The 23,203-nt window shown below is 34.9% G+C and overlaps 1 protein-coding gene across 1 annotated transcript in view; it reads left to right on the top strand.

Moving 5' to 3' along the window:
* ADAM7 (ADAM metallopeptidase domain 7) overlaps nt 1-19,709 on the top strand; it is a 62,010-nt gene extending 42,301 nt beyond the window's left edge. The window contains exons 13-24 of the mRNA XM_026007801.2: nt 1,222-1,396; nt 2,910-2,999; nt 3,987-4,182; nt 4,593-4,695; nt 5,664-5,853; nt 10,810-10,890; nt 12,129-12,207; nt 12,722-12,827; nt 13,194-13,293; nt 17,334-17,399; nt 18,597-18,653; nt 19,665-19,709. Of these exons, the coding sequence (XP_025863586.2) occupies nt 1,222-1,396; nt 2,910-2,999; nt 3,987-4,182; nt 4,593-4,695; nt 5,664-5,853; nt 10,810-10,890; nt 12,129-12,207; nt 12,722-12,827; nt 13,194-13,293; nt 17,334-17,399; nt 18,597-18,653; nt 19,665-19,709 (1,288 nt within the window). The remainder of the gene's footprint in view (nt 1-1,221; nt 1,397-2,909; nt 3,000-3,986; nt 4,183-4,592; nt 4,696-5,663; nt 5,854-10,809; nt 10,891-12,128; nt 12,208-12,721; nt 12,828-13,193; nt 13,294-17,333; nt 17,400-18,596; nt 18,654-19,664) is intronic.
* The last annotated feature ends 3,494 nt before the right edge of the window (nt 19,710-23,203 follow it).

Here is a 23,203-nt window from a genome sequence, read left to right on the forward strand (position 1 = left end):
TCTCAGCCAAACCTTCTCCAACCACCGGATCCAATTTTTCGATCCTGTCTCCTCAAATACATACTATGTCATTATCCATCCTTTCCTTTTCGTTTTGTTTTTTCCATTCTTGGTATTAATTACTATCTAATGTGATATGCTTTAGTCTATGCTTTACCTACTTAGCTTACTTATTATTTTATTCCTCCAACAAAATATGAATTTCATGAGGTCAGAGGGTTTTGTTTCCTTTTTTTCACTGTTTTATCACACTATCTAGAAAAGTCCCAGATATATACTAGGTACTCTATAAATAGTTACAGAACAAATTAATGTCCTATATCTCCCCATCGTTCTGTGAATTACCTGCAGCGAGGTCCTAAACTTTACACATTTTTTTAACTCCCTCACAGAGAATACACAGTACATTGCATATAAGAAAAGTGTTTATGATGATGGTCAGTACTTCTCCATATTGATTAAATGAAATAGTGAAAGCACCCAAGCACAGTGACTGGTGTAGAGTAAGAACTAAGTAACTGATATTTAAATTGATAGCATTATCTACATAATTAGCAGTATTTTTCAGGGCCCCACCATTCCAAAGTAATGTATTTAAGACTCTAAAAGTCCATCTGTGTCCATCATGTGTCAATAATGGCAAGGGAGTCAAAGCAAAAGGAAGACAGAAGGGAGATGAATTTTAGTCCTATTAATCTTTAAACTTTTGAGAAGTATAGTGCATTCTTATGATGTGTAAGAAAATCCTAAATAAATGATTTATTTCAACAAATGTTTATAGAGAACTAGTTTGTGCTAGGCACTATATTAATTTGTGCTTATTTTTTAAAAAATATAGTCCCTGCATTGAGAAGCTTGTAATCTTGTATAAACGATTAACAAATATATAGGTTATGTCAAGAGAAACAAATAAAAAGTGATCTAGGAGCAGCAGGCACATTCAGTCTGAACTGTGGGCTTTGGAAGGACTTTCTGGAGGATATATAGTCAGAGTATGTTTACCAGAATATCATGTGTTGGCTGTTTCAATAAGACATTTTCTATAACAAAAGCCCAGTTGCTACTCTCCTATAACAGTAAAGCAAAGTAGGAGAAGTAGATGAACTTTTAAAGTTCTTCATTTATATTTATCCTTTCTAAATTCTTCATAAAAGTTTCATAACTGTTCCACCACTGTGTATTGATAAAATTAATCTTTATTTTTAACTCATCTAAATCTAGCATTCCTGCAATAAAATTCAGTAAATGCAACAGAATTCAGTACCTGCAACACCTGAAGAATTATAATCCCACATGCATGTTCAATATTCCATTTTCTGATAAGTTAAGTGATTACCCATATTGTGGAAACAAGAAGTTGGATGAAGGAGAAGAGTGTGATTGTGGCCCCATTCAGGTATTTGCAAATATTTTTAAATTACAAAGTTTATCCTTAGCTTGAATGTAGGCAAGGAGGTAGCCATTAATCAACCATGATATTCCTTGTAAAGTTTTAAAGAATGTGTTTTTTGTCTCATTTTGCAATGAGTCCCTGGTGTGGCCTCATTACAAGGCATCTTACCAAGTCATGAACTGTGTATAATGATCTTACTGGAGATCCACAGTACCACATTTGCCTGGTTTATATGGTAATTGGTTCTTCTTGTAAGAAAGGCCTGTAGGTGCCATTAAGTCTGATCTCATGCATAATAGGAATCTGTTCTCCACAGTCAGGCAATTGAGCTTTACTTGGGGCCTTATAAGGCTGGTCTATATCCCAGTTGGACAGCTCATGTCATTAGAAAGCTGTCTTAACCGAGAAGAACCCTTCTAACCTTCCACATATTTATTACAGCCTTGGTCTCTGGAACATTTAGAACATGGCTTTAAGACAAATTTTAGAGTAATTCTTAATCTGCTTTTCTCCAACATAGAAGCTATTTCTCTTAAGAGCTATCGTATAGGTATGGATCTTAGACAGCCACTTCTCAAATTATTATATATATATATATATATATATATATATATATATATATAACTTGGGGACATTTTTAAAACATGGGTTCTGATTCTGTAGGCCTGAAGTAAGGCTGAGATCCTTTATTACTAACAATCTGCAAGGTTATGTTGATACTGCTGGTCTGAATATGACATTTATAGTATGTATATTTAGACACTAATTCAAAGTAAGTCTAACAGCCTAGTGAATCAGAGACTATATGATCAGAGTGGGGACAGTGACATGTAAAGAAGTTGCAACAACTAGTTTTCAAATGTCTCAGATTAAATGTAAAGAGGCTCTTAAATTTGGAAAATGATGCTTTTGCCTATGCACATTCTTTAGAATGGTTCTACAGTTTTATTCCAACACATGAAGTACCTTACAATACAGGATGCAGACAATTTCTTTTGCTATTTTAATTTTTTAGAGTAGATAGGGCCTAAGCATTCTTCCTGCTAATTATTTAATGATGCATTAAAAACAACAAAGTTCCACTTGAAATACTTAAAATCTTGAGGAAAACGTGAAATTAGATCTTCAGAAGTTCTATTATTAAACTTTTAGAATTGAGAAGTAGCAAGATCCTTTCAAAGAATAGAAATCATCAGGAAAATGGAAGGTCAGAAACTTTGGACTTTGTATACTGCTGATGAAAATTCATTAGCATGGAGTACTAAACAGCCAACTGGGAAGAAAGTAGAGGCACCTGGGTGGCTCAATCAGTTAAGCCTCCAATTCTTGATTTTGACTCAAGTCATGATCTCAGGGTCTTGGGATTAAGCCTCACATTGGGCTCCATGCTCAGTGGGTGGTCTGCTTGAGATTCTCCCCCCCTCTCTCCGAAAGACAAGTAATAATAAATTACACAGAACAACTTATTAAACAGGACCTTAACTACAAAACAATTTATCTTTTTTATTATTTCCAGGAGTGTACCAATCCTTGCTGTGATGCAAACAAATGTGTGTTGAAGCCAGGATTTACTTGTGCAGAAGGAGAATGCTGTGAATCTTGTCAGGTAAGGACCTTTGCTGGGAATGGGCTCTCCATTTTCAGTTTAAGTGTACATAGGACCACAGAATTGGCTATCCATTGAATGACCCTACACTATTAATCCCAGATCAGGGTTAGGCTTGCTTGTCCCAAATAAAACCTCTTTTGAGATATTCTGACTTCAGTCCTAGGCAATCCCATGGTCAGGAAAGTGGAGAAGCATGTAGGTATCACTTGGTCTTTTAGGAATAGACCTATATGATCAACATTATTCTTGTTCCTTTGTAAATCGTTACCAATTTATTTAACCTCAGCTCAGATGTGGTGGTAGGGAGGGGTGGCATTCCAACAACAGTGAACTAGAAGGGAAAAGGATCATACTGGAATTGGAAAGTGAGAGTGACTGGTACATGGAAATATATTCCTAGGTAAGGCAATCAGGAATCCAAATGACTCTGTCCAAAGTTTTAATGACATCTCTTTCAATTCACTGTACTGTAAACTCACAAAGGAAAGGAAGCATGTCTTATTCATTTTCAAATCTTTCTAGGACTCATTATGATCAAATGTATATTGAGAGGCTGAATAATGCACTTTCCTCCAGCAATGAGTCAGAGTATTTTTCCAGTTCATATGGAGAGATCTGATTTCTTGGGAGTGGACTTTCCTCATTATAGATAGGTAGGGGCTCCCAGTTGTATGTGTGCTGGGGATGGTATGTACTGGAGCAAAATGAACAAAACACTTGCTCATTTCTCCATTTTATGTCTGTTCCAACTCTGCCCAATGTTGTTCTAATACAGATTTTCAAAAACACCATCGTGTCATTCCTGAAATTACATAAAAGCCAAATGCATTTACAAATGATAATAATTCTCAGTGGAATAGAGATGTCATGATCCAAACTTAAAACCTTGATTTTTAGATAAATTAAGTGGGCCAAACTTTCCCCTACTTACTGAAACTTAACGTACCTAATGTGTCCAAGATTTATTAGTCTTTTTTTCAACAGATGAAAAAATCAGGGTCCATATGCAGACCAGCAAAAGATGAATGTGATTTTCCTGAAGTGTGTACTGGTCACTCTACTGCATGTCCTCAGGACAAATTCCAAGTAAATGGATTTCCTTGCAAGAATGCAAAAGGCTACTGCTTCATGGGGAAATGTCCCACCCGGGATGATCAGTGCTCTGAATTCTTTGATAATGGTGAGAGAGTATTCACTCCAGTGAACAGCTGATAAACATAATAGCTATTATTATCCTATAAAAATTTAGGGACAAGATTGAATGAAGATAATGGCATTTGTGATATTCTTCCCAGATCTTACCTAGAATTTCTTTGGATATTACCTTTAATATTAGTTGATATTACCTCTAACATTAACTAGCTCAGTATGTGGGTTAAGGTATGTTTGTTACTTTTTTATATCCATACTTCTCCCTAAAATATCCTCCTGATGCAATAGGATAGCTTTACAGTGATTTATTTTTCCTGTTCTGCCTTACCAATTCATAATACTGAAATTTCAATTACATTAGAAAAATAAGATATTTTATGATTTATAACATTCATGTTTTTTATTGTTCTACTTTAATTATTCCATTTTGGATCCTAGAGGTGAAAGACAGTTCTGATCTCTGCTATGAGATGAATAAAAAAGGAAATAGATTTGGATACTGCAAAAACAAGGAAAACAGCTTAATTCCCTGTGAAGAGAAGTAAGTGCTTTTTAAGAGTGTTCTTGCAAAATCAAAATTGCTCTTGTTCTGACAGCTGCTAACCTCTTTTTACTGAGGAGATTAGGAAGAGAGGGGGTGAGGGAATGAGCACACATCCCTGTCTGTGTAACTGGTATTTACATACTATGAGCTGAAGGTCATGGAGAACAAGGAGAAAAGATAAGAAAGAGATAAATTTCTTAGGAAAGAAAGGGAGGAAGAGAAGCCAAAAAAACAATAAGAAGATACAGTGGAATGGGGGAAAAGAAACAGAAAGAAGGAAATAAGTGAAGCCATAACAGGAAAGAAAAGTAGAACTTGAAATTGGAAGGAAGGAGAGAAGTGGAAGCTAGATCTGATTTTAAAAAGCATTAGCTGTGTCATTCTTCCAGGTTTGCTATATTCAGAAAGGTTTTTTTCTGTGCCATAAAACAGGGATTGGACTGAAAACAACAAAGAAAACTTTGGTCAAGTTCAACTTTGCTCCTATATATACGAGGTGAAACTCGGCAGTCACTTAACTTCCTCTAGCTTCCAATTTTTGCCTAATCTATAAAATGGGTATTATAGTAATAGCAAATGCATAGGGGTTTTTTTGTGTGTGTGAGAATTAACTGATGTGCTCTGTGCAATACGATAAGAGAGAAATCTTAACGTATTGATGAAAGTTATACAAACTCAAATTACTAATAGGAAATATTCTTCTGTAAACTTGAGCTAATATGGATTTGTGAGAATCACAGAACTCCAAAGAAATACAATTATTTTACATCTTCAGCTACTCATCACAGGTCCCAAAGTCAGGACTTTGTCTAACCTTTCATCCTGCCTCTCTTGGTGCTTTTGCAACCCACTGATGAGCCTGGGTCTAGTGAAAAGTGACCAGGCCACACCACTATACTGCCAGCCTCATCTCTATAAAGTTCTATTTCCTGGTCCCAAGACAGAATATTCTTCCTTTCCTTCAGAGATGTCAAATGTGGAAAGATACACTGCAGTAGAGGGCAGCATTCATCCCTATTTGGGAAAGAAAAGATCAATCACCTTAAGAAGATTTCAAAGCAGAATGTCACTGCAGAGTGCAAAACTTTTATTTTATACCACAATTCTAAAGATTTGGGCCTGGTTGCTCCTGGAACAAAATGTGGAGATGGAATGGTAAGACGAAAGCCCTCTGTTTTATGAAAACTTCTTGGTTCAGCCACTTCAAAAAATTATTTTCTAATTGGTTCCTGAGGGCCTTTATATGGAAAAGCAGAAACAAATGGGTAACTTTTTATTTTAATTGAGCAAAGTAGTAATAACACTATAATAAATATTCATTTTGTCTAATCTCTGTTATAGAAAATGATATGCAAATGTTATTAGTGTGCTAATTAGTATCTTAGAGTAGACATCTAGTGAAATTATAGACATAATTTTTTGAATTAATTTGACTGTGAAGTAGCCATATGTTCTTCATTTATTTTATTCATTCATTCCTATTTACTGGGCACATGCTATGGTGCCAGTGGCCATGCTAGACACAAATGATATAAAGATGAGTGTACTTGAGAATTTCATAGATTGAATTATATATTACAATCTAATACAAGTGCTTTTATAGTGGTGTGACCAATGCACATTTGAGTCCAAAAGAAGAGGTGATTGACTTTACTTGGACAACACAAGTGATATTTCAACTTTGACATTATGAACATTTTTCAACGCAGACAAAATGAGAAAATGCTTTTTAGAAAGAAATACCTACATAATATGCAAAGGTGCAAATGTATAGCATAGTCATGTAACTGACAATTTCAATGTTACTGGAGCTTTGGGTGAAATGTCAGAATATGAAGCTGAGCAGCTAGAGTAAGGCCAGATCAGAAGAGGTTTATCATTCCAAGGTGGAGATTTTAGATGCACCCTAAAAACAACAGCCAACTCACCAAGGCTTATAAACACACGAATATATAGAAAACATAATACTTTTTAAAAATCAGTTATTTCAAAATACTATAGTTACTGTCTGTGATATAGCTTCTCTTCTCCCATACCACCACCCACAAACATTACATAGTATCATTCATATAATGTAATAGAGAAATGAATTGAAAAAATCCAGAATGTAAAGTAAGGAATTAGAATTTAATAATTTAATGGAGATTATGTTTCAAATCCATATTTTTAAGTTTTACAATTCCCCATTAAAATAATTAAATATCAAAATTGTGAGGAATGTATATTTGTAAAATTTTACATATGTGTACCAGCCACATACTAGAGAGTTCAATGACTTTCAGTGATAGAGTGTATGAGGCATTAGGTTAGAGAAAATACCAAACAATTTTCTATTCACATCGGGTAAGAAAAATCATCCAGAAATACTAAGCAAAAGTATGACTTACCCTTCATAGAACCCATTAAGAGTGGCAGGGATTAAGCAAAGAAATTTATATGGAAGCTATTACTGCATCTTGATCTTATAAGTATGTTGTGACCATATGCCACCACATAGAGGGCCTATTGTTTCAGGAGAAGTCTTAGTATAAAAGTGTACGAATCAGGGCAGCCCTGATATCTCAGCGGTTTAGCACCTCCTTCAGCAAAGGGAGTGATCCTGGAGACCCAGGATCTAGGCCCACGACTCCCTGCATGGAGCCTGTTTCTCTCTCTGCCTGTGTCTCCGCCTCTCTATCTCTCTCTTTGTGTCTTTCATGAATAAGTAAATAAAATCTTTAAAAAAAAAACCATACAAATCATAATGGTGCCAGTTATTGAACTATTTCATAATGATGGAATTTATGATAGCAAATGTCAGTTTATAGAGATATCACAAAGATACTAATTATAGACTTTTCATCTCATTTTTACATTGAGATAGTATTTTTATATATGAGTAAATTAAAATGAATAAAACATTCTAGTTTCTCTTAATATTTTTTCTTTCTGGGTCAATTTTAATTTGGCATAAGAAATGAGGGCAAACATATCCCATTGCTCTCGGATGTTTTTTTCCTGATAGAACTTGCAGCATAGATAAGGAAAATAATACAGTGGAAAAGGAAGAGTAGAGGAGAAGGGAAAGGGAAGAGAGAATACTAGTCTTCACTGGCACAAAAGAATTGCGGCAAACCTGTCTCTATAGTTTTCTCTTTATATATAAACATTTATATACATATAAATATGGCAAAATCAAAAAAGGAATATTTCAATGTTTCCCTTTAGTTGAACCTGAAGTCTGTGGAAAGATATTTACATAGATTTACACAGTGTTTTCCAATGTTCATTGATCATGTATATAGGAAAATCCATTCTATAAGGATTAGAAAGAAGACAAATAGCAACAGACATAAAAGAATTCAACAGTGTGAACAATGAAGATTAATCTGAGGACTCATAGATCATCTTCCCCTATGAAACACATATAGATAAGAAAAGAGAGAGATCCTTTAGAAAAAAGTTAAATTTATATTTTAATCAGATTTAAATGGATATTAAATCTATAAAAATGGTATTATTTGAAAACAAGCACTGCCTTCAAATTACAAAATAAATCATAACTACTGATTTATATGTAATTTGAGCAGTAAACCATGAAATGGATAACACAAAAAAAATAGTAAATTACAAGTTAAAATTCTTAACACACAAGGATGAAATAAAGCAATTCTAAAGAAGAAAATGAACAAAAGCAGGAAAAATAGTCCTAAGAAATCTAATACTGTTTTAATAGGAGTCCTAGATAAAGAAAACATAAGTAAAAGTACGATTGAAGATGTAATAACAAAAAAATCGCTGAGCTGAAGAATGTATAAAATAAAAACTCAGTACCAGAAAAAATTCATAGAAGGAGGTGAGCATTCAGAATCATCCTCACAGCATACAGTCAACAATAAAGAAAATGTCACGTAAGCACTAAAGAAGGCAAGCGGCACTTTTCAACAACAACAACAAACAACAACAACAATTATCAGGCCGTTATTACATTTATCTCCAAAAAGAAATGCCAGAAGATATTGCAGCAAAATCTGTGGAGCTTTGGGGAATAGAAGTATTGGAATTCTAAAACCATACTTGTAGCCAAGTTATTATTCATATAGAAAGAAATAGGATGACTTCCTCACACACCTTATGACTATAAAAAACTACAGTAAATTAGATAGCATTTATTTCTGAAAAGAAAGGTAGTCAAGAAAGTGCTCTAGCCAGCTGAGAAATGAATTAAACTAAAAAGTTAAATGAGTAGAAAGAATATTAAGGAAATAGCTGCAAGCCAGAAAGTCTATATTAATTTTGAATAAATTCTAGTTATTTATTATTAATATGTTTATTATAAGATTATAAAACATTGAATAGTGAATAATAGTCTATACAGATCTCAAATTTCAATTTTCTCAAACAAATATATAAAGAAAAATAAAGAATAAAAATGTGACAAATGTCTTAGCTTACATAAGGAAGAGTTAATGCTTATTTGGTATTGACAATGGTAGAATGATTAAGATTTAAATGTTTTAATGCAAAATGAATCAATGTTTAGAAAACAAAACATATGGCTTTCAAATAATTGCAGAAAAGGTAATAAAGATAAAAAAGCTAAGAAGTCTAACATTTAAAATAATATACTAAAATGAAAGGAGTAAAATTAAACATATCACTTATCACAATGAATATAAGTAGATTAAAATTTCCCTATTTAAAATGTTAAAGTAAGCTTTGAATTGGTGGACTGAAAGTATTTTTCAGGGGATGACATCAGCAAAATGGTGGAATAAGAGGTGTCCCAGTTGTATCTCTGCACAGCAGTAATAATTTAGTAGCCATCCATGGAAAAAGCACCTTTGTAGGAGCTTTGAAACCAGGTAGTATTTTGCAAAACACTGATGGAGTCCATTTTGAGGAAGGGGCCCATTGCTGGGTGATAAGCTTGTTGACCATAATCCTGGCTACAGACCCCATAAATACCCATGTCTCCTGCTACTTGGTTATAACCCCATTTGGCTTTGGTACTGTTACCAACAACATCTGCTAGGCATCCACCAGACTTATCTATATCCCTGGAGGCAGACCTGCAGATCTTGGTCCAGCCACAGCTTCAATGGCAGACTGGATCATTCAGAAGAAAAAATCAGCAAAGTCAAAGATAGGTCATTTGAAATTAGCAAGCTGGAAGAACAAAAGAGAAAAGAATGAAAACTAGTGAAGAAAGCCTTTATATGATACTAAAGACAAAAAATGAATATATGAAAAAAATGAATATATGCATTATGTGAGTCCCAGAAGGAGAAGAGAGAGAAATAAAGAGGAATAAAGATTATTTTTAATAATAATGGTTGAAAATTTGCCAAATATTGGGAAGGATATGGACATTTAGATTCAGAAAGCTCAAAAAAACACAAGCAAGACCAATCCGAAGATTATCCAGGGATACATTATGGCCAAATTGTCAAAAGCCAAAGACAAAAAGAGAATTTTAAAAACAAGAGAAAAGCAACTCATCATATCTAAGGGAATGACCATAAGACTATCAATAAAATTCTCAGCAAAAGTCTTACAGGCCAAGAGAGGTAGGATGATATACCCCAATAGAGTTGAAAAAATATTTCCTGATACATGCTTTTTAAAAGAAATGGGTAAAAATAAAAATGACAGGTAAAAATTAAATGTGTGAAGATAAGCCAGGTAATAATTATAAGCAACAAAAACAACAATATTTTGGTTATAAAATGTACAAAATATAGCAAGCAAATTTTTTTAAAGTTAATAAGCATAAATAAGATTAATTGACATGACAATAACAAGTGCCTAATCAGTAACTGTGATATCGCAAGCAAAGATCATTACCAAATCAGAAGAACACTTGATGCAAGTAATAAAAATAAATTATTTCATTTATGATTATAAAATCTTTGATAAATTAACATTTGAAGAATTAGTAACGATATAGATATTTTAAGGATTTTGTATATAACAATAAATGTACACTATCTTTGTCTCAAATATCTATCAAACATTTATGGAGGATTCTTTCTTCTACAGAATATTCTACATGTGATTTTTTTTTCAATATGAAAATCATGTACATTCTAAGAACAAGTTATTAATTTATATCGGTAACTTCATTTCCAGGTGTGCAGCAATGGTGAATGTATGAAACTTGAAAAGGTCTACAATTCAACCAATTGCTCTTCTCAATGCAATGAAAATGCTGTAAGATTGGACTACTTTTTAAATTAATGTCTTGCCAGTCATTTATTTACAAAGGACTTCATTCCTGAGCATGGAGTGTATGCGTGTGTGTGTGTTTGTGTGTGTGTGTGTGTGTGTGTGTGTGTGTATGTGGTGATTTTTTAAAAATACATTTGGGATCCATTTTTTCATGGATCATCCATAAAACTAATCTAAATATCCAAACCAGTATTATACATAGATATTGCCAGTATTGCAAGTATATATTTTATTAGTGGACTGGTAATCTAGAAACCCAGTAACTTAGTACATATCAAGTTTAAACCTGATGTTTAAAGTTGTATCTATCATAGTGTCACTTATAGTTAAATTATGCCAATGTCAACATTAACCTAAGTTTTTGACAAATCAACAAAAAATTATATATGTATGTGTGTATGCATATATGCATATGTATACGTCTATACATATATACACATATATAATTGTATATACATATGTATATGTACATACATACATATGTATATACATACACACACACATATATAATTTCAATTAACACTACCAAGTACTAGCAGTACCTAGTAGTTTGCATTTGTGGATAATATCTCCCCTTAACCCAATTAGTCAATAAGACTTATATAAAGCTGTATATATATCAGGTACTCTTTCAAGTACTTTATATATACATTCATTTAAAAGCTTTAGAAGAGGCTTAAAAGGTGAGTACTATTTCTATACCTACTTTTATATGTGGAGAATAAGTCCGTGATGTTATGTGAAGGAAAAGCTGAGATTTAAATACAGAAAGAATGCATTATTCTTAATCGTTACACACGCTTTTTGATGAACTAAACATTATGCCACCACTTTTTCTCATGTTAATATTATTTCATTACTACTAAGCCCAGCTAGAGCCTGCAGTCTAGATGTATGTGTAACTCTAGCAGGCTTGTTCCTTTAATAGATTGATGCCTTCTAGAAAGATAAGTCAAACCATCTTGTTCCTCTGGTTTTTAATTTATTAGAATTATTCTCTTGTCCAAAGGCCATCTTCAAAAGCAGTTGCTTCTTGTAATTTTGTTTGCTTATGTTTTTTAAAGTTTTATCTTGGTATGCAGTTTAGTTAACTAATCAGTACAAGTATGTGTGTGTGTGTGTGTGTGTGTGTGTGTGTATGTGGGATGTAGAACTAAGCAAAGTGAGGTGCAAAACACACACATAATCTGATAAAATTATATGACTGACTGCTTTTCCAGGTGGATGGCCATGACCTTCAGTGCCAGTGTAAGGAAGAACAGGAACATGTGGACTGGGGAGAAAACTTAAATGTTACCAGTGAGCATCCTAGAAATATAATATCTTGCATATATCAAAAGCCTAAACATTTTTGCCTAATTTCCGAAGTCTAATAGACGTATGTTGTATTTCTGCATAGATTTGCATGGTATTTTAATTATTTTGCATATTTAAATACCCAAACTTGAATTTACAACAATTGCCTTTTAGAATTAACATATCTTCTTCTAGTTAAATTTGGATTAGGTCTTCTAAGAATCCATAACACAACAAGACCTTTCCTAGAGTCAATTAATAATGGAGTCAAAACATTTCCTGCTGATTGTAGTTCTTAAACATAGTGGACTCTTGGGTAGAGTGCCAATGGTTAACACAATGATAATTTCTAAAATGTTTGGATCTTTTACTTTATATATATTTTTTTAAATGGAGGAAGGGGGAATTAAAGTCATTCAAGGAAGGGAGAAACTGGATTATAACAGCTCTAGTTAATATTCCACTGTCCTAAAGTTGATGTCCTGGTTAAAGCTTATTATGCTTTTTAATGTTGCAGATATATCCATCCTGGCTGTTGTGCTTGTCCTGGTTATTTTTGGTGTTGGGGTTGTCATATTATTAATTCATTACCAAAAATGCATTAAGCTGAAGCAAATTCAAAGGTATGTTTTTTCTATGTGTTGAAATGTAACCATTACTGAGAATATATAAGCTTTATCACCATAGATGATACTCCATGGGGGTGAAGTATAAGCCCCTTACTGAGGACAAAGTAAGAGTAACAGTAAATTGAACTTTTAGATATTTATGTTCTCATCTCCAAATGCCTATTCCAGTGGTTCCCAAACTTTGCTACACATGGGAATCAGAGATTTTTTAAAAGAATGCTAATTTTAGTTCCTACCTAAGATTTAATCATTAGAGCGTGTAACCTGAGTATCAATCTTTTAGAAATCACCTAAGTGATTATATATTAACCACAGACTTACCCTACAGCTTATGTTAATATTCAATTTCTTTCTTGACAGCCCACCTAGAGACTCACTGGGAGTGGAGAATAAAGGATACTTTGGTGATGACCAGCAGACAAGGGCTGAGCCAATTTTACCTAATATTCATCCCCTCCATGTAAGGATATGTCATTCGCAATAGTTAATTTATTTAAAAAGTAGTTGTATATGTTTTGAAGTGGAACTAGCCCTAAGACATGGGAGATGCAAAAGAACTGTTTAACATGATTCCACACCAATGAAGCTCACAATCCACATGTGGGGAAGGAAAGGATGGCAAGACATGAGCAAACCAAGACACTATTTCAAAGCAGTATATATTCATTAAATATTTAACGGATATTTGTGCACTATTGGAAAAGTTTACAAACACAAACTCTATTTTGGGACATAAAACAAGCTTTTTTATTAAAAAAAAAAGATTCTACTTATTTTTTAAGAGGGAGAGCATGAGCAGGTAAGAGGGAGAAGCAGATTCCCTACTGAGCAGGGAGCTCTGAGATCATGACCTGAAGGAAGGCAGATACTCAACTCACCAAGTCACCCAGGCACCCTGGATGTAAAAGAAGTCTTAACAAACTTAAAAGAATTAGTCATACAAAATATGTTCTCAAAGTAAAATTGTATTAAAAATAATTAACAGAAATATATTTGGAAAATCCCTATTTGACAGTTAGATAAGAAATTCTAAGGAGCACGTGGGTCAAATAAAAAATCAGGGCGGCCCCGGGGTGGCTCAGTGGTTTAGTGCCGCCTTCTGCCCAGGGCCTGATCCTGGAGATCTGGGATCGAGTCCCATGTCAGGCTCCCTGCATGGAGCCTGCTTCTCCCTCTGCCTGTGTCTCTGCCTCATTCTCTCTCTCTCTCTCTCTCTCTGCATGTCTCTCATGGATGAAAATGTAAAATCTTTAAAAAGAAATCAAAAGGGGGGATAGAAAATACTTTAAACTAAAGGAAAATGGAACAAAACATACCAAAATCTGTAGGAAGTAGTGAAATCAGTAATTAAAGAAATTTATAGCACTAAATGCTTATACTAGAAAAGAAAAAAAGTGTCATATCAATGATATTAGCTTTCATTTTAAGAAACAAAAAAAAAAAGGAAGAAGAAGAAGAAAAAAGAAAAGCAAATAAAACTCCATGCAAGTTAGGAAAACAGTAAGTACTGGGCACCAACAAAATAAAAAACAAACAAACTCATAAGAAAACAATGAAAGCAAAAGTTGTTTTCTAGTAATTAATAAATCTTATAAACTTTCAGGCAGACTGAGCAGAAAAAAATAAGAGAGACAGCATGACTGTCGGGAATTACAAAGGTGACTTCACAGGAGAGTAAAGTATCCATATGTACAAAGACTCGCTTTGATTCAGTCCTCAAACCATAAACAAAATTAATTCAAACTGCAATATACACAGAAATATATGTATTTTTCCTAGTAAAAAATTTAAAGTTAAAAAATGTACAAACTAAATTATAATCTTGAGAGGTAAATGTTTGGGGATAAAAGTATAATGACATGCAAGAGTGAGGTCATTATTTTAAATCAGGAATGTGACTAATTTAGAGGGAGGTGGTAGGTGAAAATAGTGATAGGAAACTTGAAGTGGCAAAGTTTTATTGCATAGCCAAGGGAGTGATTACAAGGATATTTACCTAAAATTGGTCAATAAGCCATGAACCAGTTTTTTGTGTGTTTTATCTGTATTGTATTTTCCTATGAAATGATTAAAAATAAATAAAGGACAACAATACTAAGTACTTGTGAGGATATGGACAAGGAAAACTCTCATACAAAGCTAACAAGACTTTAAACAGTATAACTATGGGGAAAATTGGTGCTAAGTATTAAAACTAATCATGCATAAACTTTATGACCCAGCATTTCCTGTCATATGAATACACCCAACAGAAATCTGTACATGTACATGGGAAAACATTTACAGTTATGTGTCAATAGTATTATTTGCAAAAAGTGAAAACAATAAAAAATATCCAATAACATTAAAATGGATGAACAAATTGATATATATTTATACAGTGGACCATTACAGAGAAAAACAGTAATAAATGAACTACTGATACCTACCACGTGAATAAATCTCACACTGTTAAGAAGATGCCAAATCCCAAAGCACACGGTATGACTGAATTGATATCAAGTTTAAGAACTGGCAAAGCTCATCTACATTATTAGAAAACCAGGTAGTGAAGGGAAGAAAGAATCTTCAGAGGAGGAAATAAAGTTTTATTTTTTGATTTTGGGCAACTTTTAGCAACTTCCATTGCTTGTTTGTGAAAATCCATCCTTTCTTTACATTTAGTACTCATGCATTTTTTTGGGTATATTTTACACTAAAGGAAAAAGCTGATTGAAATAACAGCTTTAGCGATATACGAAAACTTAAAGGAAAAACCAACAATCTTGGTTAAGTCCCTACAATTAGCAGCTTGTTTACTGCATTTAATAACAGCTATGATTTCCAGCGCCTTCAGTTCATGGAAAAAAACTGTAAATGTCCAAATTAAGCTACAAAGTCATTCCCTTAAAAAGAATTAATCAGTGAAGAAAGCATTATTGATAAGACAATACTGATGAAATTTCCCAAGAGGACTGTCTTGAAGGAGGGAAAATAAGCCTTAAATTCAGAGGCTAAATATTAGCTGACCATTATCAGATGCATATGTTGATGAAAATATGATAATGCTAGTATTTTTAAATTAGGATTTTTTTGTTGTTGTTAGTGGTGATCTGGTAACACAGATCCACAGGTTTTGAATGCTTTGCCCCAACTCTACATGTCTCATAATCCCTGTGTTTGTTACTTCACAATATTACAGAACATGGTCCCACTTAATCCCCAGAAATAAGTATATGACAGTATACCAGAAATGCTTCCACTGAAATTCAATCGACTATTTAAGGATGGTTAGTTAATCTTTCTCTGGTTGAATGATGGTTTACTATTTTTATTATTTATACTTTTTATTATACCAGTGATGACCCCAAGATTATAAAAGCAAGTTTTAATTGTCCACTGGAATGGATGGAAAATATTGTGTGGCAATTTTTTAGGCTTACACTCAGATTTTGTGATATGAACAACATGATGCTAATATCAATCTTGTATATTTGCCTTGAGATTTAAATAAGAAACTATGTAAATGTACTTATCACAGTGTTTGTTATATATGTAGCACTTAATATGTGTTAACATGCTTTATGAATTAATAAGAAAAACAGTTGTGTTCCCAGAGAAGAGAGTCAGCTGAAAGGAGCCTGAGTATGTGATCAATGATGAAAATTCACAGAAGTCAACCAGAGGATCACATAGAGTTTGGGGCATATTTGTTTCATTTCTAGAATGCAAGTTCCTTAAATGCTTTGGCATTGTAGTTAGATGAGAGAATAAAGAAGAGGAGCTTAATAAATATTGTTAGATATATGTATAAGTTAAATTCACTATTAATGGTATATGTACCATAATATGTTATAAACACAGATTATACAGGAGAGCTCATGGTGTCAAATGTCTCATTTAGGCTTTGAGTATTATTCATTATAAATTTTTATAAATAGCAGTTATTTAGCTGGTGCTTGTTTGACACATTAGTTACCCATCAATGGCCAGTTTTCAGCAAAATTATAGTTTGGGAAAAGTCTCTTGATGTCCTTTCCCTGTTACATTAATGATGCTTAGTTATTTTTTTCCTCTGGCACTCAGTACCTCTCCTAGGTAGGTCCTGTTTCCCCTGGATCATGTTTTCTAGTTGTACAAATGTCCACTGAGGGCTAACAGAAAACACTTTAAAGAGGATAACCTCATCCAGGCATCTCTGTATTAGAACAGTAAGTTTTGGAGGTCCTCAAAGATCTTCAAGGTTCAAAAAGAGGGATTTCAGACATTTGGACAATTCAGTTAAGATTTGGAGGCTGAAAGACTTGTGTGATTCTCATCATCACATGTAAAGAAACTCCCACTCGTCTCGAGTGTATGATTGTGACTCCTTCATTATAAGAGAATAGCCAAGGGAAGAATATTGTTCCCATTTACTAGGTTGTATTCCAGAGATAGCTAGAAAATTTATATAGCCAACTTAAGAAACAGTCACATTTGTTTGAATACAGATTGAAGGTTAACAGTCTTTCTTTTCACTAGCAAAGAACTGCAGAGTCCTTGGAGAGGCTTCCCACCAGTTTTTCAAGTCCACACTACATCACACTGGTATGGTCCCTTACTTCTTTTCTGTTAGTTGTACTGATCCGTGGCCATTTCAATAATAATTTTGGTGCCACTTAACCGTTTGCTGGTTCCTTGAATAAGTCCAATAATATAACATAGCTCTCTGATTTGAGGTAGAAATAGGACAGGTCCCACTTATCATCAGGGCTGGGATTCGTTTGAGAAGAGCACGAGAAGTCATGCTTGGTCATTCATGCACAGTCAGATACTACCTTTAGGTAAAATACTGACATTGTGTTCATCATGAACTCTTGGGAATTAGATTAGAATTTTTAAAAACAGATTTTTAACACATTATTTTTCACAATTACTGAGTTTGTTTGTGCCCCTTAAATGGTGCTTTTGAGATGAATGCCTCACTAGCCATACCCTACCCCCAACCCTGATTTTCAGGAGTCAAAACCCAGTGATGGCTTCCAGCAGGGCCTTATCAGCCTGAGGGCTTTCCACTGACTGGAATGTATTCCCTGATCAATATTAATGAAAGAGAAACACATTAGCCAAATTTGCATGCAACGCCTTAGAGACTGAGTCAAAAAAAGTTATTACAGGATCTCTAGGATCTTCTGAACTGCCAGAGTCTCTGTATCTGCATCTGTAGCCTCAAGGTCTCTGGTAGAACAATTATTCAGAGATGGCCACTAAAACCACCAAGATTCTCAACTATGTATTTTTTTCAAATCAACAATTCTCATTATACTTTCTTTATTAATGGCTTATGAGTAAGATAGATTTAAGTCTGTGGTTCTGCAGAATTTTCCTGTCACACAAAAGGATCTCAGAGTGTGCTGTACGGTTGGGGTGGAATTGAATGAGCATTTCTCCCCAGTCCCCACTCAATCAGTACAGTCCATTTTTATAAATTGTTTTTACTGGAATTTCGAAAGAAACGTTTTCTTGGTGAAAACCCTGGCACTTGAAAAGTGTTTGGAAATCTCTTACTAAGTACACTGTTGGAGAGATCCATCACAACGTTTACGAGGAACACTGGTTTCTGATAAAACTTCACTGACCAGAACCATCCCCTGTCCCTCACCCCAGCCTCTCCCATAGCAACTTACAAACTTTCTTAGATTTTTAATGAATCAAGAAGAGATGGTCTGCACGTGTATGTGCTCATGTGTGTCTATACATGATATCTGATGCAGTTCCTGACACAGTAAAATTTATTTATTATAGAAACCTGCAAATAAAGATCCAAGAGGAATCGCCGATCTCAATCAAAGTGCCAAAATGGTAAGTTCCTGTGACGGATGGTACCCCTCCACTTTTTAACTTCTTAAACGTTAGCATCCTTTGTGTTCTTTGCCTCCTCATTGATAGAAGTATGGGCTTTCTCTCTTTATCAGAAGAATAGGATGGTTGAAATTATTTTATCTGATATGCTAACATTTCTAACAGATAATTCAGCAGAGCATATTTCAAGAATTTCTGACCTGATTGCAGAAGCAAGCTAGAATTTGACAGTGTCAGAGTCTCAACACATGTTAGACATAACAAAAACAAGACTTCTTTCTCAAACTTTTTTTGCCCAGCATATATGCACTTATGGGTTTTAATGAAGGATTCTAAAGAATGTAATAGCATAGGTAATTACAGAGAAACTACATTCCTCATGAGCAGTTATTTCATGATAGTTTCATCAAAGTTTCACTTACCCCATCAATAACTGATTATATCTGAGGGATGATTTCATTTTTGAATTGCTATGGCTATGTTAGAAAATTTATCAAAAAATTGTGATTTTTGTCAAAGGGGGACAAAAGAGCATTGTTCGGCTACATTTCAGTTCATTCATCCATTCTTTGATTTCTGTTGAGTTTCTATAATGTACTGGTTATAATATGAAGCTTTCCCCCACAAAACATTCTTATAAGGAAACTTCCCCAGTACACTTCCTCTGTTGGGACGGAAAAGGGATGATATTTCTAATGGTCCTTCCACTCCATAACGATGGACCTGTCTCATACTGAAGAGTGGAGAGAAATGCTCCCTAGTGCAAGCAAAATGTTTAGCTTTCTGTAATGAAAAACAAGATGATTTTCTTTCTTTTGATAGGCTTGTTCATTTTATAATGACTGCTTAATTAGCCATGGCTAAGGAGATTTGGGAAAATGTGAATAAATGTAGTACAACAGAATCCAGAAAAGTTACTGTAATTAGCAGATAAAAAGGAGTAACTGAAACATAACATGCTTATAGACTTTAGGGGAAATAACTTCTTTTTAACCATCTGTTTTTATTTAGAACTTGAAATTGGATATCCAAAATGGCTGTGCAAGGCTAGGTTGAGGATTCTGGCAGAAAGATCTTCACAACCTTCCCTAGATATTTGCTACACAAGCTTCTGGCAGTTTTTCAAAATTTCTTTATCTGGACAGAAAATGTTGACGAGAAACAGCTTCTTTCTGTAATTATTTACCTACAGAATTTACAACCTGTATTGTAGACATATAGTACAAAAAAATTCTTAGCTTTTCAATGTTTTTTAGCCTAAAACAAAAATAGTCTCCTTGCTTTAGTGTTTTCCTTAAAAATGTCAATCTAGTTGCTTTAAAAAGACTCAAAACCTTGAGGATATTAAATTACACCCCTGAGTCTAAGAAGCAAAACATTGGGAGCATAAAACTACTTAACTTAATTGGAATCTGACACGATTACCACTAATTCTGGTTTAAAAGAAATTGTCTCCTGCAGAAATGCCAAGAAATTCAGTGCAGGAAGTCATCTGATTCCACTAAATAATTAAAAGGTAGATAGCTGTATGGCTTATGTCCTATCAGTGAAGGAGGCAGAAGAATAGTCATCTTAACTACAGAGTAGTTCTTAAAATTGTGATGGCAGCAAAGGAGGACATGAAGTGTTCCTGGTTAAATTCCCTAGAATCTAATTCTAAACTGCTAAATTTTTAGAATTCCTTGTAAAGCTGACAGAAGTCAGGGGGTTATAAGAATTTCAGAAAATTAGTTTCAGCAGAGAAGAAATACAACTCCCATGAGGTGCTTATAAGATCTTTATAATGCAGAGATTCAAGCACTTACTGTGTAATTTTTGTGCCGTCTCTACTCCTTCCTGATGATGCTGTGTGGGGCTGTCCCAAGAATGATTTCAGCTGTTTCTCATGCCAATGTTTCCCACCATCTTCTCTTGTGTTCTTTATTTTCTTTTTGTTGCCTGTTAAAGCTATATGCAATTGTTTCATTTACTAAAATGAAGTTTTCAAGTGTGAAATGAGAATTTTCTGATTCAATAAATAAAGGCTGCAAATCAAGGAAGAAAGCTGGTTGTTCCTGATGAAACTCTTCTTGCTATGTTGACTGGTTGATGGGAGGACAAGTGAGATCGGCAAAAGACAACAGGGACTCAGCACTTTACACCTAGCGAGCATTTATTTATTTATTTATTTATTTGAGAGGGAGAGAGAGCAAGTGCATGCATAAACAGGGAGGGGCAGAGGGAGAGGGAGAGAGAGAATCTCAAGCAGATTCTATGCCCAGCATGGAGCCCAATGTAGGGCTCAATCTCATATCCTTGATATCATGACCTGAGTCAAAATCAAGAGTTGGATGCTTAACAGACTGATCCACTCAGGCGCCCCATTGAGCTTTTAATAAACATTTGTTTTTCTAATTAAAACCATCCATTTAGGAGATCTCTGGGTGGCTCAGTGGTTTAGTGCCTGCCTTAGGCCCAGGACGTGCTGTCCCGCATTGGGCTCCCTGCATGGAGCCTAGTTCTCCCTCTGCCTGTGTCTCTGCCTCTCTCTCTCTCTCTCTCTCTCTCTGTCTCTCATGAATAAATAAATAAAATCTTTAAAACAATCCATTTAAGACAGAATATTGATGATTGCATATTGAAAGCAAAAGATGCTAATTGAAATGTTTTATGCAAATTGGTGAAAAAAAGAAATTCTGCATCACATATACTGGTCTCATTAAAGCAAACAACAGTCTTCCAATGTCTAAAACGAAGGGAGAGTCACATATTTGTATCTGCTTGAACAACACACACGTTGATGAACAATATGTATTTTGGTGATACATTATTCCCCTTATAAAAGGCTCACCTTCTTGATTCATTCATTATTTTTCCTATCATTCTCATATTTCATCCAAACGACTCACTGTCCCTTTGCCTTGGGTTCCAAATTCAGGAAACTGATTTGATTTTTTTTCCCCAAATTCCTCCTCTCTCTCCAATTCTGTATGGTACCACCTGAGTCCTCCTGCTTTATTGCTTCCCACCTAGATAATAACTCTAGACTTCCAATCTTCTCCCCTGTTCTTCAGATAACCCCCAGAAGCCTTCTGACAGTTAAGCTCCTTTTTTTATTTTAAAGTGAATTCTCCATGCTTGCCCCTATTACTTACCTGAGCCCCTAGAGACTTGACCTACTCTTTCTTCAGATGCTACGTCTTAGAGATCTTCTCCTTCCAACACCATCTGTGGATTAGGAAGCATCTTTATGGCTTCTCCATACTGCTGGTTCCTTGTAGGCCCAGGGCTGTCTCTGGTTATGGAGCCAATTATGATTTCATAGCCCTAATATTTCTGGCTCTTGTCACCTCTGAGAGTTTGAGTCTTCCCCCTTGAATGAACAGTTGCCGACAGAATTCCTATTCTGTCAATGGACAAACCTGCCCAACCTACCGTCTAAGGACCTCTGTCTTCCTCCTTAGCCCTGTGAACTTCTCGCTCTCCCACCCCATACACAGATAGAGAACCCTTCCTGATGCTGGAACCTGCCTAAATTAATACTGAACGTGTTACAGCTCTGGGAATTTGTTTATAGGTAGTGAGTTACTCTCTCAGCTGGGTCACTGGACGAAGGTAGATTTATCTGGAAGCTAAATGAGGCTTGAGCTTCAGAGTCTATCACATGTACTGCCCCTTCTAAGACCTTTTATCTAATTTTATATTTACATTTTCTTAATGACAGAGGGCTGGTTTGGATTGGGAAACAAGAACTCAGATGATTTACCAGCAATAGTGACTCTACCTAAAAGGCAATTAGGACTGAGATGCTAGGCTGAGATGGTGGTTGCAGCAAGGGCAAGGAGAGGACCAGCCAGAAAGGGGATGGGGGCACCTGGGAATGAGAGCAGCATAAGAGCAGCATAGCAGGTATGAGGAGCTCTCCACAAACCCCTGGCTGACTGGAGAAAAGAATGGTGTGGGGGTGAGGACCCTAGAGAGCACCACCAAAAGGAAAATCCGACAGAGAAGTGAAAGCAGACTAACCTTTGATAATGTTCCCCAATTCACCCACAGATAATGGCCAAAACTTTACTAGTTCACAGAGTTTGGCCAAAACTTCTGCCCAAATCACTGACCACTGAGTGGTGCAGACACAGTGCAACCCATAGAGAAACAATATAAATACAAAAATAAGAAAACCGGAGCAGAGATATCAGTAGTTGTACATCTCAGGGGGCGGAGGGTGGACAATAGATTCCGTGGCTTACTTTTGGACAGGTCCCTTTAAGAAACACTTAGAAAAATAAATCAGGGGGATCCCTGGGTGGCTCAGTGGTTTGGCATCTGCCTTTGGCCCAGGGCATGATCCTAGAGTCCCGGGATCACGACCCACATCAGGCTCCCTGCATGGAGCCTGCTTCTCCCTCTGCCTGTGTCTCTGCCTCTGTGTGTGTGTGTGTGTGTGTGTGTCTAATAAATAAATAAATAAATAAATAAATAAATAAATAAATATCTTTAAAAAATAAAATAAATAAATCAGAATTCATATTCACATCCATTGCAATATATTATCTAAATACTGTGCGAAA

The sequence above is a fragment of the Vulpes vulpes genome, chromosome 9 (assembly GCF_048418805.1).
Source record: "Vulpes vulpes isolate BD-2025 chromosome 9, VulVul3, whole genome shotgun sequence".
In the NCBI taxonomy this organism is placed as follows: Eukaryota; Metazoa; Chordata; class Mammalia; order Carnivora; family Canidae; genus Vulpes; species Vulpes vulpes.